This window comes from Oryza sativa, chromosome 4 (genome assembly GCF_034140825.1).
Source record: "Oryza sativa Japonica Group chromosome 4, ASM3414082v1".
In the NCBI taxonomy this organism is placed as follows: Eukaryota; Viridiplantae; Streptophyta; class Magnoliopsida; order Poales; family Poaceae; genus Oryza; species Oryza sativa.
In genome coordinates, this window is record NC_089038.1 from 25,504,314 (window position 1) to 25,520,700 (window position 16,387).

General features: G+C 45.0%; 3 protein-coding genes and 1 long non-coding RNA gene across 6 annotated transcripts; 2 read left to right on the forward strand and 2 right to left on the reverse strand.

The window, feature by feature from the left end:
- Positions 1–1,101: 1,101 nt before the first annotated feature.
- On the reverse strand, positions 1,102–3,050 carry LOC4336307 (60S ribosomal protein L23A). Of its 3 annotated transcripts, none has more exons than XM_026024821.2 (4): positions 2,790–3,050; positions 2,153–2,192; positions 1,441–1,801; positions 1,102–1,361 (listed from the first exon to the last, which is right to left on the reverse strand). In XM_026024821.2, exons 2-4 carry the CDS (start codon positions 2,163–2,165, stop codon positions 1,277–1,279), a joined length of 459 nt encoding a protein of 152 aa, XP_025880606.1. In that variant the 5' UTR covers positions 2,166–2,192; positions 2,790–3,050; the 3' UTR covers positions 1,102–1,276. The 3 variants fall into 3 exon arrangements, with proteins under 3 accessions (XP_025880606.1, NP_001406568.1, NP_001406567.1); NM_001419639.1 differs by having other exon boundaries at positions 1,121–1,361; positions 2,987–3,036; NM_001419638.1 differs by having other exon boundaries at positions 1,121–1,361; positions 2,982–3,036.
- Positions 3,051–4,942: 1,892 nt separating this feature from the next.
- On the forward strand, positions 4,943–8,756 carry LOC4336308 (magnesium transporter MRS2-C). Its single transcript, NM_001419640.1, has 5 exons — positions 4,943–5,546; positions 6,192–6,320; positions 6,403–6,738; positions 6,953–7,000; positions 8,195–8,756. The coding sequence occupies exons 1-5, from the start codon at positions 5,004–5,006 to the stop codon at positions 8,423–8,425; spliced, it is 1,287 nt and encodes a 428-aa protein (NP_001406569.1). The 5' UTR covers positions 4,943–5,003; the 3' UTR covers positions 8,426–8,756.
- A 1,608-nt stretch (positions 8,757–10,364) lies between these two features.
- On the forward strand, positions 10,365–13,666 carry LOC4336309 (uncharacterized). The gene is made up of 5 exons (XM_015778514.3): positions 10,365–11,295; positions 12,274–12,331; positions 12,413–12,496; positions 12,583–12,724; positions 13,040–13,666. Exons 1-5 carry the CDS (start codon positions 10,818–10,820, stop codon positions 13,427–13,429), a joined length of 1,152 nt encoding a protein of 383 aa, XP_015634000.1. The 5' UTR covers positions 10,365–10,817; the 3' UTR covers positions 13,430–13,666.
- Positions 13,667–14,065: 399 nt separating this feature from the next.
- LOC112938750 (uncharacterized) lies at positions 14,066–14,667 on the reverse strand. The gene is made up of 3 exons (XR_003242024.2): positions 14,541–14,667; positions 14,287–14,398; positions 14,066–14,188 (listed from the first exon to the last, which is right to left on the reverse strand). It is a non-coding gene; the product is annotated as an uncharacterized lncRNA (long non-coding RNA).
- Positions 14,668–16,387: the final 1,720 nt, after the last annotated feature.

Consider the following 16,387-nt stretch of genomic DNA (forward strand, 5'->3'; position numbering starts at 1 on the left):
TTGAATACACTGTGCTGTGCAAGTAGGCATTCTCAGTTGCTCTGCATTCAGAATAGCAGGGAGATTTTGGTTCGTGTTTCAATCTCGGCCATGCATGATGTTAGTTGTGGTCCTTGTGGAAGCAACCTGGATTTCTGGGATCCTCTGAACCGAGTGCTGCTAGCTCTGTCATCAGGAGATTGTTTTGGAGGAGATTGATTGTTGCTGCAACTAGTGGCGTGACCGGCTATTGTCTCCGTTCTATCCGCTGCGTGCAGAGAGGGCCAGGACTCGTATTGCCGGCAGTGGCGAACTGGCGGGTGACGGCCCTCCTCAGGATCGTCGGCGAGGACTCGTTTCTGTTACTTGTTACTACCTGTATGACTGTATCCCCGGTCGCCGCCGCGGGATCGCCGGAGCTCCGCGGCCGTCCTGAGTTGGGGCAGGGGAGAGAAGGGAACAAACTGGAAGACTGAAAAGATGGGGAAAGTATTCATAATTGACCCCTACAGAGCATGCCGCTGTCAAGGGTAGCGGTCCGGAATTTTGCAAATTAGACTCTGAACGATCTGTTCAGTTCATGGCAAGGAGAAATTTTCGATTTTCTCATCAATGGCTACTTGGTTTAACAGACTAGCTCTGAATCGGATCGCGTTTCATTCGTGTCCTCCCCGCTCAGCGCGCGGCGGCTTAGGGTGAGTGGTGCGGCCACTCCGGCGAGGACGTCGGCGTTGTGTGGCCGAACCGAACGCCAAAGGAAAGATAGGAGTAGCATCTCCCATTTCTGCCGTGACACCTCAATCCATTTCGAATCTCAACGTTGTGGCCCCGCCACGCAAACGTGCAAGTAATTTCAGGTGGCTGTATTATAAAGCCTTGACAGATGTAGTTCTAGCTTCACCAACAAATCAAGAATCATGTCAGTTACATAGTGAGGTCAACAATTGATCTCTTAACACAAACAGCAACATGGAAACCAAGCTAAGGTACCAGATCATAATGTAAGAATGCTTGATCAGATCATTATAGTACTAACTTGAAAAACTGGGATAGTAAAGCAAAATTTTGGGCATGCAAAGAAAATACTAGCTGGCTCGTAAAGCAATCAACGGTACAATCAAGTGATCAACTGCAAAGCATATAATAGCTCACGATAAGTCACTTGCATTATATCAAATTCATGGAAGTGTGCAGCAAAATAGTGATAACTTAGCCACTGAGGCATTCGCTAAGTAATAGCTACAAAACTCCAATCACATAGAGACCAGGACACAAAAGACTACTGCAGCACCCTAACTTAGATGATGCCAATCTTGTTGGCCACGTCGAGAGCATCGTAGTCTGGTGTCAGCTTCACGTAAGCCTTCTTCTTCCCATCAGGCCTGGAAGACAAGTAGGGTCAGTTAACTACACTACCTAGCAAATCAAGCGATAAAATGAAGTATGAAGGAAAGTGCTAACCTGATCAGAGTGTTCACTTTCTTTGCCTGGATGTCGTACATCTTCTTGACAGCAGCCTTGATCTTCTTCTTGTCAGCCTTAAGGTCAACAATGAAGACCAGAGTGTTGTTGTCTTCGATCTTCTTCATTGCGGATTCAGTGGTAAGGGGATACTTAAGGATCTGGTACTGATCAAGCTTGTTCCTCCCAGGGGTACTGACTCTTGGGTACTTGGGGTCCCTAGACTTCTTCAAGGTCTTGGGGCGGTGAAATGTCACGGATGTGCGGATCTTCTTGGTCGTCTTCTTGGCTGTCCCAGACTTAACAGCCTTGGCTGCCTTCAAGGCTTGGGCCTTGGCATCACCCTTCTTGGCAGGAGCAGCTAGACACAAAATAAAACAATCAGTTCATGCATCTTAATTAAGCACCAAGCTGAGGTTAAAAAAGCCAGGCAGAAATGGATTCATAGACTAATTATACAACCCGACTACAGGAATACACTCATTTCCAATGGACCATATTCATCAATGCTTAGCAATTCAATACTTATTTTAAACAAATATGCATAAAAGAACTTATTCAGTACTAAGACCTTATATAGTGCAAGCGAGACTACATAATAATATGATGTACAAAACTAGAAATAGTTAAAAACAACCAATATGAAGCAATTTGCACATGGTCTGAAATCAAAAGAACATGTAAACATGATCCAGCAATATCATCTGTGTACCTTTAGGAGCCATTGGAGCTTCACAGGGCTGCCTCTTGAACTGCACACAAAGAGAACAGTGATATCAGAAGTATGAAACAGAAAAACTAAACAATACACCATTGCGAATTCAGCTATTTCATAATACATTACTAATATAGAAAGAGAAAGCCACCTAACTAAGCATAGAACTGCTTCACAGTAGAGTCGTTATACACTTCAGGAGGAAAAGGTATCTTGCTCACACATTTCACATTAGCCAAGTAAATCTAAATAAGCAATCAGGCAAAAGTTCGGCCCTACCATTTCAGTAAGTATAAGAGTACTAGTAACAGGCTAACAGCAACGATACATCCTATGTGGTAATCAAAATGTATCCTGTATTATAATCCAAACAGGGTAATTTCTGATGTGAAACCAATCAACCACCAAAAGCTAACCAAGACAACAGATTCAGAACTCACACAAAAAAAAAACCACCTTAATAGTCAACAAACAACTACATCAAGTTCAAATCAACCATAACGAGCACACTAATATCGCCAGCATCCCTAAACATCACCCACAGTTCTAAAGATTCACCGTACTAGACTGTGTAACACGCCATCCTAAATTGAATCTCCAGAAGAAAAGCACCAACTACTGGATGAGCAACGACCTGAAATCCACTACAAGAAATCGACGAAAAGCGCGCGCAAGTAGCGGATCCAGCCTCGCCCTCAGATTAAGGGAGAGACGCGAGCTCCATCCCGCGCGGCTACAGAGCACAGAAATGCGCTTGACTAAGACGAACACGAGCACGAGGACGGCGGGGGCGGAGGTGGTGGTAGTTGCGGCGGGGGACGCTTACCTTACCTCTCCGGGACGGCGGCGGCGGACGCGAAGCGAGGAGGGAGACGACGGCTGAGGAGAAAACCCTAGCGGCCTCGCGGGGCGGCGACTTATAAGACGGACGCGAGCTGAGCTGCTCCCCTCTAGGGTTCAGGCGGGCTGGGCCGGAGCCACCGCGGCGAGAGGCTGCGTCGGCCCATCATCTCATGATGGATTAGTAAGGGAAAAAAGTACACCAAAGGTCCCTCAACTTGTCATCGGGATACAAAAGCATCCTCGAACCACAAAACCAAATATACGGGGTGCCTTAACTATACAAAACCGGCCACCCGAGATCTTTTTTTTTTTTTTTGGTGGTTTTAACCCAGTATTGGCCTACGTGGCGCGTGGGACCCACATGTCATCGTGCCACGTAACTCCTTTCCCCCCTCTTCTCTCCCTTTCTCCCCCCTCTCTCTCTCTCACACTCTTCTCTCGCAGTCGCATGCCGGCCGACGGGTAGGGAGCAGACGCCCGGGCGGCGGCCGGCGGACCGCAGCGTGCGAAGGCGTCCTCGCCCTCGTCTTCGTATGCCGAGGACGAGCGCCGCGTTGAGGCCTTCCACCAGCGGTTCGGCACCGGCGCGACGGAGATGCCAACTTGCTTGGCACCGCTCGCCGCCGCCCTAGTAGCAGCAGCAGCAAGGCAAATTAGCGTGCACGCGACATGCGCGACCGTGGCAACGACGGCTTGCGAGCCGGCGAGCTGATGCCGTCGCTCCGGCGCGCCATGTTCGAGCTAGCTTCTCCAGTAGGCGCGATGTTCGAGCCGCAGGAGTTGCAAGCGAAAAAACCCTACTAGCCACCAGCCCACAACTGGCCTGGACGCGCCACCGCAGCTGGAGATGGAGATGGAGGACATCGAGGACGTGCTGGGGCTGGCTAGGCTCACCGGCGGCGAGGCGCCTTCGGGGCTCCGTCTCCCGCTCGCCGCCGTCGCCGGTCCGCTCGCCCACGCGACATGGAGGACGCTGCCGCTCCCCATCCGCCGGCGCCGTGCGCGCGTCCTCCTGCCACCACCGCCGCTTCGCTGGTCGCCGTGCGCTTGCACGCTGCCTCCGCCGGCCGCCGCTTAGCCCCGCTCGCCGCCGTCCGTTGCTACTCCGTCACGGCAAAGAGAACTAAAAAAAGAAGAGAAAAAAAAAAGAAAGGGAAAAGTTGGCGTGGCACGCTGGCATGTGGGTCCCATGCTAACTCAGCCGTAGACCAAAACCGGGGTCAAAGCCGCTGAAGGATCTCGGGTGACCGGTTTTGTATATTTAAGGGACCCCGCATATCTGGGTTTGTGGTTTGAGGATGTTTTTAATATCCCGATGACAAATTGTGGGACCTTCGGTGTACTTTTTCCATTAGTAAGTTCTCTCGTGGCCCAATACTCTCTTGATGGGCCTGAAGCCTCGGCCTACCAACGGCAGCGAACTCCCCAAATCGCCACTAGGCCCTCCCCGGCTGGATTGTTCACCCTTTCTTTTCTTCTGAAAACTTATTTTATAAATAGATTAAAAAAATTATTTCGAGAATAGACCTTTTCCACGGTCCCAACGTTAATGATATTGTTGTCCAACATGACGGTATCAGACATTGATAGTGTCCCCTTAATTTTCTCGTGGAAGCTAAATCATTTACATAAAGGGATGGCTTGCTGCTGAGAACTTATGTGTTTAAAGACTTATTTTTAATTATAAAATATTTTCAAATAGGTTCTTTTTGCTAACAACACTAGCGCCAATGAAGTTGGAGCTGCGAAAAGATCCATTCTAGAATATTTTTTAGGGATCTATTCGTAAACAAACTTTCAAAAAGGTGTAAACTAAAAAAATAATCCATCCCACAATGATTCACCCCGATCCGGTTCGCCACGTCACCCCCACGCACCACGCTACTTCCCAGCGTGGCATTGTTCGCGGAGATCCCTTTTCCTCGCACGCGCACTCACCTCACCTCACCTCACACGCCGCCTTCCCGACGCTGACAGCCGGGCCCCACCACAGACCTCGACGGCCATGGACCACGATCCCAAGGAGCGGCTCCTCCTGCCGCCCCGCGCCGCGGCGGCGGCGGCGGCCAATGGGCCCCACCGCCGCGCCGCGCCCGCGGCGGGCGGCGGCGGGGGCGGCGTGGCCATCGACGTCCACGGGCTGAAGAGGCGCGGCGGCGGGCGGCGGTCGTGGGTGCGCGTGGACGCGGCGACGGGGGCGTCGGAGGCGGTGGAGGTCGCCAAGCCGGCGCTCATGCGGCGGCTCGACCTGCCCGCGCGCGACCTCCGCCTCCTCGACCCGCTCTTCGTCTACCCCTCCGCGATCCTCGGGCGCGAGCGCGCCGTCGTCTGCAACCTCGAGCGGATACGGTGCATCATCACCGCCGACGAGGCGCTCATCCTGCGCGACCCCGACGTGGCGGGGGGAGGAGCTGAGACGGAGGAGGCCGTGCGGAGGTACGTCGCTGAGCTGCAGCGCCGCCTCGTGGACCGCGCCGACGATCTGCCGTTCGAGTTCATCGCCCTGGAGGTCGCGCTCGAAGCTGCCTGCTCGTTCCTCGACGCACAGGTGCCACTGCGTATTATCTGGAAACCTTTGCTTGCGAATTATTGATTTCATTAACAATTGAGAAGTATTGACTTGCGTGGCGTCTGCTACTACTACTTCATTAACAATTGCACTGCTCTAGCAATTATGATTTAATATAAAGTGAAGCATTTGCATCTGCAATGTCTATTAGACCAGTAGATTCCACTAAACGATATCTTTTTTTACTTACCAGGACACTGTATGATGTAAACAATAGCTTTTATTTTAGCTATTCTCTGTTTAAACAGCGGTAGGAAGGTGACATGTGAATCAGGCAGTGGGCAAGATCACTGTCCACAACGTTCATTATGTCGATACTAAGTATTCATATGATCTTACATTGTTGCATACAACTAAACGGTAGTGTCTGACCCCAATGATAAAAGTTCAGGAATGTAGCAACTACTAATTTTTCAGGATCTCATACTTAGTTGTTCCTTTGCCTTCAAGAGTGATTGCCTATAACCTGAATGTGAACAAAATGAAGTAATGCATCACAGATTTGCTGATCAATTGGCAAATCCTGCAGTGATCGTCTTGTGCTACGCTCTTTTAATAGTGTTCTTTTGTGCATAATGATACGGTATCTAACTGGAGAACCAAAAACATTTGCATATTTGTCAGGCTGTCGAATTGGAGGCTGACGCTTATCCTTTACTGGATGAATTGACAACGAAAATCAGTACCCTTAACTTGGAACGTGTGCGGCGCCTAAAGAGTAAGCTGGTTGCATTGACTAGAAGGGTCCAAAAGGTAAATGGACTGTGTCAATGTAGTTTTGTTTTTGGCAAACATTAAATTGGTTTTCAATAATTGGTCTATTTCCCCCATTAAGGTCAGAGATGAGATAGAGCAGCTGATGGACGACGATGGTGATATGGCTGAAATGTACCTCACAGAGAAGAAGAGGAGGATGGAAGCATCATTGCTAGAGGAGCAGGCGTTTCAGGGGATGGGCAATAGTGGATTTGGTTCATCTTTCTCTGCTCCAGTTTCGCCAGTTTCCTCACCCCCTGCTTCTCGAAGGCTTGAGAAGGAATTGAGTTTTGCCAGAAGTAGGCATGACAGCTTCAAGAGTGCAGACAGTAGTCAGTACAGCATAGAAGAACTTGAAATGTTGTTAGAGGCTTATTTCGTGGTCATTGATTACACCCTCAGCAAGTTAACTTCGGTACGAAGCCTCGCTTTTTATGCCCTTCTGTTTATTTTTTACAACTACATGGGCTAATAAATTTTATGTTTTATATATATATATATATATATATATATATATATATATATATATATATATATATATATATATATATATATATATATATATATATATATATATATATATATATATATATATATATATATATATATATATATATATATTCCAACAGCTGAAGGAGTATATTGATGATACAGAGGATTTCATCAACATACAACTGGTATAGTCCCCAAATATCTTCTTCATACTTGATAGTTAATTTGGTAGCAGATCAATTTCCAATCTCACAACAGAATTGGCTTGTTTCTTATCCAATACTGCGAGTGCTTGCTTCTCATCTGAAACTGCTATTTAATTTCTCTATACTCAAAGTAAACCGTATGCCTCTTGCCTTGTGTATTCTTGAAACTGATATGGCAAATGCATAATTGTTGGAATCAGGAGTACAATTATCTGACCATCATACTATGTTTACTTTGACATATATATAGCTTCTTTTAACCCGTCATTTAGTTGTTACAGTTGACTAGAAAAAGGCACAAGACAAACTAAGATACATTCACAAGTGTCTCCAAATATTATCTAAAAAGGTGTCTCCAAATGGGAATGATAGATTGTACTAAAGAAAAAATATTGGACAACGTTACTGCTGATTACTCCCTAGCATTTTGGAGGATGCATGATAATACAGTAAGACTAAGTTAGTAAATATAAAGTATAATCCGCTCACAATAACATTAGTTCCATTTAAGCTAATGAAAATCTATTAACATGCTAACTGAGATTAACTTAAAGTTGGGACTGGGGTGAGACAGTAGACAGATTGTAAGTTGGGTCAGATGTCAGAAGATTACAACAGTTGACAGGCTGTTGGAGCATGTGGTTAGCTTATTTTCAATGTCAACAAAAAGATCTTCTGTATCACTACATCTGTTCACTATAACTTCAAATGTCTGTAGGCCAGATTTTTTCCCTATTACAGAGGACAGCCAGTGGTCAGTTTCTGTACAACATGCATGTTTGCATATGCCCCTTATTCACCAATATTCTGGTTGGTATTATAGGATGCACAATCGTATTCTGCTGTGGTGGTATTTCTTTTGCACAAAGGGCCTGTTGGTAAGAATAAACCGAAGGTCCTATCTTAGACTAACATCATTACAGATATGGGTTTCCACCATGTATTTACCCCAGATATCATGTCTATCATATATTTCTGCAAGGTTTAGTAGCTCGGCTAGAGATATGATTTCACAGACTTTCATATTGCTGATATTAGCAGTGTGCAACTGCTATTAGGTTCAGTATGTAAGAGAAATGAAAGTTGTTTTTCATTTCTTTTAGCCTGTTTGGTCACTCTCTATCTGGACAAGAAAATATGCTCACATGATCATCACAAATGTTGTTCTTACAGGACAACGTCCGAAACCAACTGATCCAATTTGAACTGCTGCTGACCACGGCTACATTCGTGGTGGCCATCTTCGGAGTTGTCTCGGGAGTTTTTGGCATGAACTTTGAGGTGGACTTGTTTAATGTACCACATGCGTTCGAATGGACGCTTGTCATTACAGGCGTATGCGGCTTAGTCATATTCTGCTGCTTCATCTGGTACTTCAAGAAGAGAAGGTTTTTCCCCTTGTAAAATGGATTTCCCTGTTCCTCCCCCCCCCCCCCCCCCCCCTCTTTTCAGTTTTCTACTGCAGCGTGCAGACGCTGCACTGGAAATTTATCGTCTTTCAGCTTTGCCAGCACGCAATTGTACATACATTTTCCCTCCTTGTTTCAATGAAAGATACCTGTAGATCATATCGTGATGGAGTTGCATCGGCTGCAAATGGGAGAGCTTATACTTTTCAAGCATACGTCGCTGCCGATAAGGTAGCCTCGTACATCTGGCACACGCATCTTTTGTTGTTGTGACACTGTTGCTCTGTAAGACAAACGTACTGGATCAGTGTTGTTCTCTCGGGGAAGTACTTGCATGTGTTTTAGCCGTATGCGTTGGTGTATTCCTCAGTGGTAGTGTGGTACTGGTGCCCTACTTGCTCTGACCTTGTCTTCACGTCAGCAATGGCGGATGCCGATGCCGTGCAGGGTAGACATGCAGTAACACTGTACTCCTGTTTGGTAGCACATGCGCATCCATGACAAGAAAACAACTGGATGAGCAGGCTCCTATAGTCCGGCTACATGATAATACAAGGAGTCCACTGGAGTACTGGACCAATGTGTGCCAAATTTTTTTGCTGATGCTTCTCTCATCTGGGACCAGCATGTGGTGGCTGTAGTCATTACTGGATGTCTGATTGCTACCAAGATCCAAAAGTCATGGTGTGGTAACAGAAGCCTGTCCTTTATTGCGCCCCTCAGAAATTTCTATGTTTATGTAATGTGGTGTTGCTATTGTTTTACTATGCACCAATTAACCGGTTTTCCGGACAAATCTTGCTCCCTGTCTGGAACACAGAAATTTTACAGGACTTTCACAAGGTATTTGTAAAGTCCCCGGAAGAACTAATAAAAACTCTCCATCTCTAATTTTGTATTGCGTTGAAATACTAGCCCATCTCTAATGCAAAGTGCTTAAGGAAGTCCTCATAAAAAATAACCATTTTATCTTGCCATGTAGGATGAGATATTTTAGGGTCTATTCGGTTTGGAAAGAATTTCACGAGAACTTTGAAGGATTTTTTGTAAAAATAATGTAAAATTCATACGCTCCCGAAGGAGTCGTTTAATCCTGAAAGTATCAATGATTAACTAAGCACCAATACGTAGCAGGTGCTGTAAAACTTCTCTTGGCTACTTTGATTTAAGGAACTAGATGAAGATATGGATACTTCTATTCGAGTGGAGAGTTCTTATATAGATGGTTAATTACGCAGCCTATATATTAACACACTTGTGTTTTTTAGTTTCTAGCAGCTACATCATTTTCTATAATCCTTGGCCCTAAAAACAAGTCCAAATTTTTACTAAGATTATGAAAATATATAGCTGTATTTAAAAAGAACAAAACCAGAAGCTGAAAATTTACACCCAACTTTTCTATACTCTCATCAGCTACTTCTCAGAATTTTAAACTCAATAAGACCTATATTAACACTCACCATACATTGAGAAGGCTTAGGCCCTATTTGGCACAACTTCAAATATAAGATTTTTCGGTGTTGGGTGTTGAGTGTTCCTAATTTCATAAATCCATGAATCTGGATATGCAATTACTTTGATAACATTTGAATAATTTATTTTGTTCCTGTTTGAAATTAAATATAAATATTTAAACCACTATAATTTAATACGTAAAGAAACAGCAACTAGGTTGGATATAATATCTGGTGACAAACAATACCTGCATATCCGCATATTATTGCGCCAGAACAGCAACCACCGTTCTCTCACCTCAAACTCTCCAAAGTTGAAACAAACAGGCGCACACCGCTAGGCCAAAACTACTCTCTGCCTCTCTGAACCAAATCTACCGCTAAAGAAAGGGAAAAAAGAAAAAAAAAACAGCGAGCTCCCACCACCCACCAATACCAGCGGCAGTAAATTTTGAGCTGCGGCTGCTGTTGCTGCTTGGACTCCACCTCGGCACCTCGCGTTCCCCTTCCCCCCTCACCTCGCCTAGGGTTTCGTCTCGGCTCGCGCGCCGCGGCGCCATTGCTACAGCTCTGCTACATCTCTGGGTCGTGCGTCGCTGATGATGCCCCCGAGGTTTTGTGATTAAGCTCTTGGTCTCGTCTCCGCGAGCTCAGCTCAGAGTGGGAGGCTTTTTTTTGGGGGGGCGTTGCTTGGGGTATTATGGGTGGAGGCGGGCGGCTGAGCTGTTCCTGGGCAATGCCGGGGAGGCCCGGTGCCGATTGCTAGGGTTTTGCTCGTGGATTCGCGTGGGGAGGCGGGGATCGCTTGGAATGCGTGGGTTTCGTGCAATCTACTGCTTGCTTTGACCCCCCAATTTGGTCTCGATTCATCAGGAGGGGGGGGGGGGGGGGGTTCTAGGGAGGGTTGTGGGGAGGGGAGCTGTGGCCGCAATGTCCGGGGCTAACGCGAGGGGGCGGCTCTCGCCGGCTTCCGGCGGCGGTGGAGACTCTGAGCCGCGGTCTGCGGGGAGCAGGACGCGGTCGGTTTCCGCTACAAGGGGACGGAAGCCGTCGCCGAGGCCTGGGAGGGATGCGGCGGCGGCGGCGGCGGAGGAGAAGAAGCCCGCCGCGGTGCCCACATTGCTGCCCTCGCTCAGTGTGCCGGCAGGGATGCGCAGGCAGGAGCTGCTGCTGCGCTCGGGGCTGTCGCTCGACGCGTCGTGCTCGTCGGACGCATCCACGGACTCGTTCTGCAGCCGGGCGTCCACGGGGCGGATTGGGAGGCCGACGTTTGGGGCTAGGAAGAAGAAGACTCTCTGTCAGACTGATCACAAGATTGTTTCCATGCTGGAAAGGGAGGTTGGATTGGCTTCTGCTAATGATGTGCCTGGTCTGAAGAGGAGGTGTTCATGGGTGACAGCTAATACTGGTGCGTGTTCCCGATTCGCTTGCATTTTTCAGCCAGTGTCGACATAAATTTATCCTGCATTGTCTCTAGTACAGTTATTTTTGTTCGATGGTTTTGTTGCAGAGAGGATATAATCATATGATTCATCAGGACTAAAATTTAGAACAAAAGGCCCACCATTTGTGAGTTAGAAATGCTAGATCCTAAAGACCATGCACTGGGTAAAAAATGGCCAGAGCATATTCTGTCTTCTGGGCAGACCCCGATCTTCAAGATTCTAAATGTTACAGAAATGTTTTCTGTATGTGGTTACATTACTATGTTTTATGATGGTGCGGGTGTAGACATGTAGCTAGCCACTACAATCACAAGGAGTTATACTAAGTAAAATCTGTCATTCTTGTGAAAGAAGTAACATCACTTTTCGCGAACACAAAGAAGTAACATCACACTGTAGTCATCTTGTTTCATGTTGCAATCCTGTATACAGACCTTTAAGGTTGAATAAATCTTCTCTAGGGTGGGGTGGGGATGGGAGCCGAGAACATTTTGTGGTGACCAACTCTAAGAAGCTTGCTGTTGAAATGACCATATCTTTGGGTATTACCCATATCTTTGCATTTCACAGTGCCTGCACGCAGGCCGATCCATGTCTCTCATAAACACAAGAATGCATTAATTCATAAACTTGTGAGTTTTATAAGAAACATGTGTTAGTAACAAAACGGGATGAAATTATGCCCATGATGGTGGAATCATTTTTCATCTGTCTTGCCAATTTATAAGACTGACATTGAACTTGAGCGAGACAAGGTCAGGTCCTCCTCTTTTCATCTTTTCTTGTTTACTGAATATATTTTTTGGTACTAAGGACTTGGGTAATAACAAATTTTCTAAAGGACCTATGCCAAGTAATCTCTATTTTGTTTATCAAACTGATCTTATGTAGCATATATTTTCATATCTTAACACATGAGCACTCATTGCTTACAAGTGCAGAACCCTGTTATGCTGCATTTCATGACGAAGAATGGGGAGTTCCAGTTCATGATGACAAGTATGTGAATATCATCAACCTTGATATGATACTCTTCCATTTGGTAAAAGAATCAAGTGTAAATTACTCTATTACTTTCAGGGTGTTGTTTGAGTTGCTGGTGCTCTCAGGTGCATTGGCTGAACTTACATGGCCAACAATTCTGAACAAGAGACCTATATTCAGGTAACATTTTGCATTTCTGATGTACTTGAACCTGTAGTACTAGGTGTTGGCAAATCCCAAATAACATATTCAAGTATGTCTCACAGGGAGGTTTTCATGGATTTTGACCCTGTATTGGTCTCTAAACTAAGTGAAAAGAAGATTATTGCACCTGGAAGTCCTAGCAGTACCTTGTTATCTGAACAAAAACTGCGTGGTGTCATTGAAAATGCACGCCAAATACTCAAGGTTGGCCCTTTACACTCTTGAACCTTTTAATTGCATAAAGAGGTCTCTAGTTCATTTCTTGGAATAAGAATGATACAAATCACGCTTTAAGTTCTTTGGTAACCCCCTCCTGATATAACATTATCTCCTGTAAAGTCTTCATAAAATTTGGTAACCCCATCCCGAAGCAAAGTTTTTTGGCTTTACCTTGGCGTTTCAGTGTCCGATTCAGTTTTCATCATGCTTTTCTTAAAGCAAAAAAACGTAGGATGGTTACCCAAAGACATTCCTGAGCTACACAGTGGCTTATCTAATCCATTGTGCTTATCATTGCAGATTGTAGAGGAGTTTGGAACGTTTGATAAGTATTGTTGGAGCTTTGTGAACAACAAACCTATTTTGAGCAGATTCAGGTATCCCCGCCAGGTTCCTGTCAAAACATCTAAAGCGGATGCGATAAGCAAAGATTTGGTTCGCAGGGGGTTCCGTAGCGTAGGCCCAACAGTTGTCTACACGTTTATGCAAGTTTCAGGCATGACCAATGACCACTTGATCTCCTGCTACCGGTTTGCTGAATGCGCTGCTGCAGCAACTGGTTCTAACACAACTGTTGGGAGCGAAACGAATTCAGACAGTAGCAATCGTGCCACGGAACAGCAGATGAATGGAACCAATGGACTAGCTGCTGATATTGCACGTACAATAGATGAACTTAGCATTTCATAGCGAATAGGGGGAAATGCTCAAATGATGTATAAGCATGTGTGTATTTTGTTTATCGTAGCGTTTAGGTGTGGTCTGATCGTTGTTACTTGTCACGTTGTAGCGTAGGACATTTTAGACTTTAGCATTTCAAGACAAATGAAACGGCGGCATGTAATGATGTATATTCTTTCTTTGTGATGCTTGTTTCCAAACCTGCAGTACTGAGTTGGCATGTGAAGTTCACCCTCGCTTTTGTCAGATCTTTGAATTGTTAGCATGTATTGTGAAGTTCACCCTTGCTTTTATCAGATCTCTGAATTGCTAGCATGTATAGTGTTTAGCGCGATAGCATCCCGTGTTGTGAAGCCTTCTTCTGTGGGAATTAAAATGTAACGATGCTTGAATTGATTTGTGGAAGAAATATGGCAGTTTTCCATTAATCATGTAATCATGCACGGATTTTATTAAACTCTGGGGGTATTGCAATTTCTTCGTCGCAGAACAAAATTCTCCCTTCTGATGAGCAGTGCTACCTAGCAAAATACAGAAGCCTTTGTACAACTTAGATGAGATGACAAAACGAACTGATGATGAAAATTTCAGTTCCTCTATTTTTCTTTCTTTCAAAATTGAGCAGACTTATGTGTTCCATGACAAACTTAATCGGGGCACAGGAATGACTCACGGATCAATCGACTATCATCAGGAAGAATGGCGGCTGCAGACCGCTATCCTGTAGCAAGTCCTGTTGTCTGAATCGAACTGCCCCCCAAAAATTGGCTGAAGAAAATTGTCAGGCGGGTTCAGATTAACTGTAATCGCGACCCAGGTGGGGCCACGAGATCAAGGAGCAACCCAGCGGAGGAGGATATACTCACATCCATGGTCATGGAGAGCTCGCCGGAGCCAAGAGAATAGCTCCACGCTCCACGCTCCACGCAGAACAGAATCGCCCAGCCCAGCCCAGCGGTCCACGGACCGTGCAGAATGCTACAGGCTCCAAACCAATCCAACCGCGCGATGGCGCCGGCGCGGTCGCCGGAAAAAGAAAAAGGTCAAAGAGAGCATCAAAGAATCCGCGCGCGCGCGACGAGCCTACCCTATCTGAACACTAATCGCGAGCTCAACTCACCGCGAAACAGAGGGGACGACGAGGAAGAACAATAGCATCTATCGCTCCCTTCCACCTCCCCGTTGCCATCGTTGCGTTTCAAGCTAGTTCCGATCGCTGCCAGCCCGTGTGCTGCTCCGTCCATTTACGGTACAGTACACTTAATTTTGCTCCATAAACTTGATCAGAACAAGTGAAATTTTTCCAGGCGAAGAATAGTAGTCAAGTTATGGTTGCAGCGCGCGACTTGATTAATTAGCCTGGGAAATCTAGAATACCAGACGAGAGCAAGCTATGGTTTCAGACAGACGTCAGTGTATACGTTGCATGCGAAAGCAAGATTTCATTCGAACCATATACGCATTCACAAATCAACCTTTCTGATTTGATAAACCATCAGTTGCAAGTTGCAACAACTAGCATCTTGATTTAGCTTGGATTCAAGAGATTTTTTGGGCAAATTAATTGAGCCTGATCAAAAGATAGCATGTTGATTGAGTACTATCTTATTAAAAGGCATCACCGAGAAAACGATAGACCACGTCGAAGCAGCCATTGCTTTCTCCAAGAATCTCAAATAAAGCGACAATTCAGACATTGATCAGCAGCTAGCTAGCTAGAGGGTGTGATACAGATTCATCGATGCACCATGGCAAGTACATATGTTGCATGCATGCATGGTAAATATGCATCGTAAGGAAGATATGTATCCCGGTGCTTTAAAATACAAAAGAAAAGGGCTCGTAGCATCAAGTATTATTTAGGCGGAGAGAATTGATTCAATTGTTTGGAAACACATCATATTCTCATCTACACAATCAATTAAAACGACAGAACATAGCTAATAATTACTCTTAATTTCAGTCATGTGCAACAAATATGATGGGTGCTTAAAAATATACAAAGGACTAGCTTGTAGTATGCATCAATCCTTTATAATCTGCGATCGAATTGAGTTGCTAGAACATATATTGTCCACGACAATTTGTTTTTCTCCAAGATCATATATATTCTGCAAAATCAACTAAAATGGAAGAACATAGCCATCAGAACGAAGATTTGACATAGTTCCAGTTCACAAGTGTAGCCTAGTGGTTACAAGAGCCTCAGTAGCATCTAAGGTCCTGGGTTCGACTCCTCATGGAAGCGAATTTTTCAGGATTTAATGGCATTGTGCTTTCAGTGGTAGGAATTTGCCGGCCCAGTCTTCGAAGATGCTCATAGGGGTAGGGTTTGCGTGCGTGTGTTCATAGGGGTGGGTGCGCGTGCGTTGTACTGTGTAATTCTCAAACAAAAAAGTATAGCTTTTGAATAGATATTGTTGAATAGATTTGACATATATAGTTCCTGTTCACAAGTATATGGTTGAACAGGAACTATCATCAGAACGAAGATTTGACATACTCAAACGAAGATTTTACTCCATACTCAATCATATCTATTCAAAACTATGTTTGAGTATGAAGTAAAACAAAGACGATCAGCTAAGGCCACATGTTGATAACAATATCTCCCTTTCTTTCATCTTAACTAATTGATTTATGATCAGGTTACAAATAGAACACAAAAGATGCAACCATTTCGTGTACATATATACGCTCTAAAGTATAGTGCAAAATCGATTCCCGGCCCTACTTAAACCTTTGACATATATAGTTTTTTTTTTAAGGACGGACTAGTTAAAATCTCTGTACCTACAAAACAATACTCACAGCAAGTGGATGAAATTTATCAGGTGTACATATTTGCAGTTTTAATTAACTCGGCATTATCTCCAAGATATATATATATATAGATAAATTCTTGTCTTATGATTTTTGCCAAGAACTAGCTAGCTGGAAACTGATGATAATTTCAAAGAGCTTAGG

Bases quoted from the DNA above. Each gene is read 5' to 3' on its own strand.
- LOC4336307 (XM_026024821.2), bottom strand. The intron at 1,362-1,440 runs GTTAGCACTTTC...CTTGTCTTCCAG, and splicing joins AAAGTGAACACTCTGATCAG to GCCTGATGGGAAGAAGAAGG.
- LOC4336308 (NM_001419640.1), top strand. From the start codon at position 5,004: ATGGACCACGATCCCAAGGAGCGGCTCCTCCTGCCGCCCCGCGCCGCG. The intron at 6,321-6,402 runs GTAAATGGACTG...TCCCCCATTAAG, and splicing joins TGACTAGAAGGGTCCAAAAG to GTCAGAGATGAGATAGAGCA. The intron at 7,001-8,194 runs GTATAGTCCCCA...TTGTTCTTACAG, and splicing joins ATTTCATCAACATACAACTG to GACAACGTCCGAAACCAACT.
- LOC4336309 (XM_015778514.3), top strand. From the start codon at position 10,818: ATGTCCGGGGCTAACGCGAGGGGGCGGCTCTCGCCGGCTTCCGGCGGC. The intron at 11,296-12,273 runs GTGCGTGTTCCC...TTACAAGTGCAG, and splicing joins ATGGGTGACAGCTAATACTG to AACCCTGTTATGCTGCATTT. The intron at 12,497-12,582 runs GTAACATTTTGC...TATGTCTCACAG, and splicing joins AACAAGAGACCTATATTCAG to GGAGGTTTTCATGGATTTTG.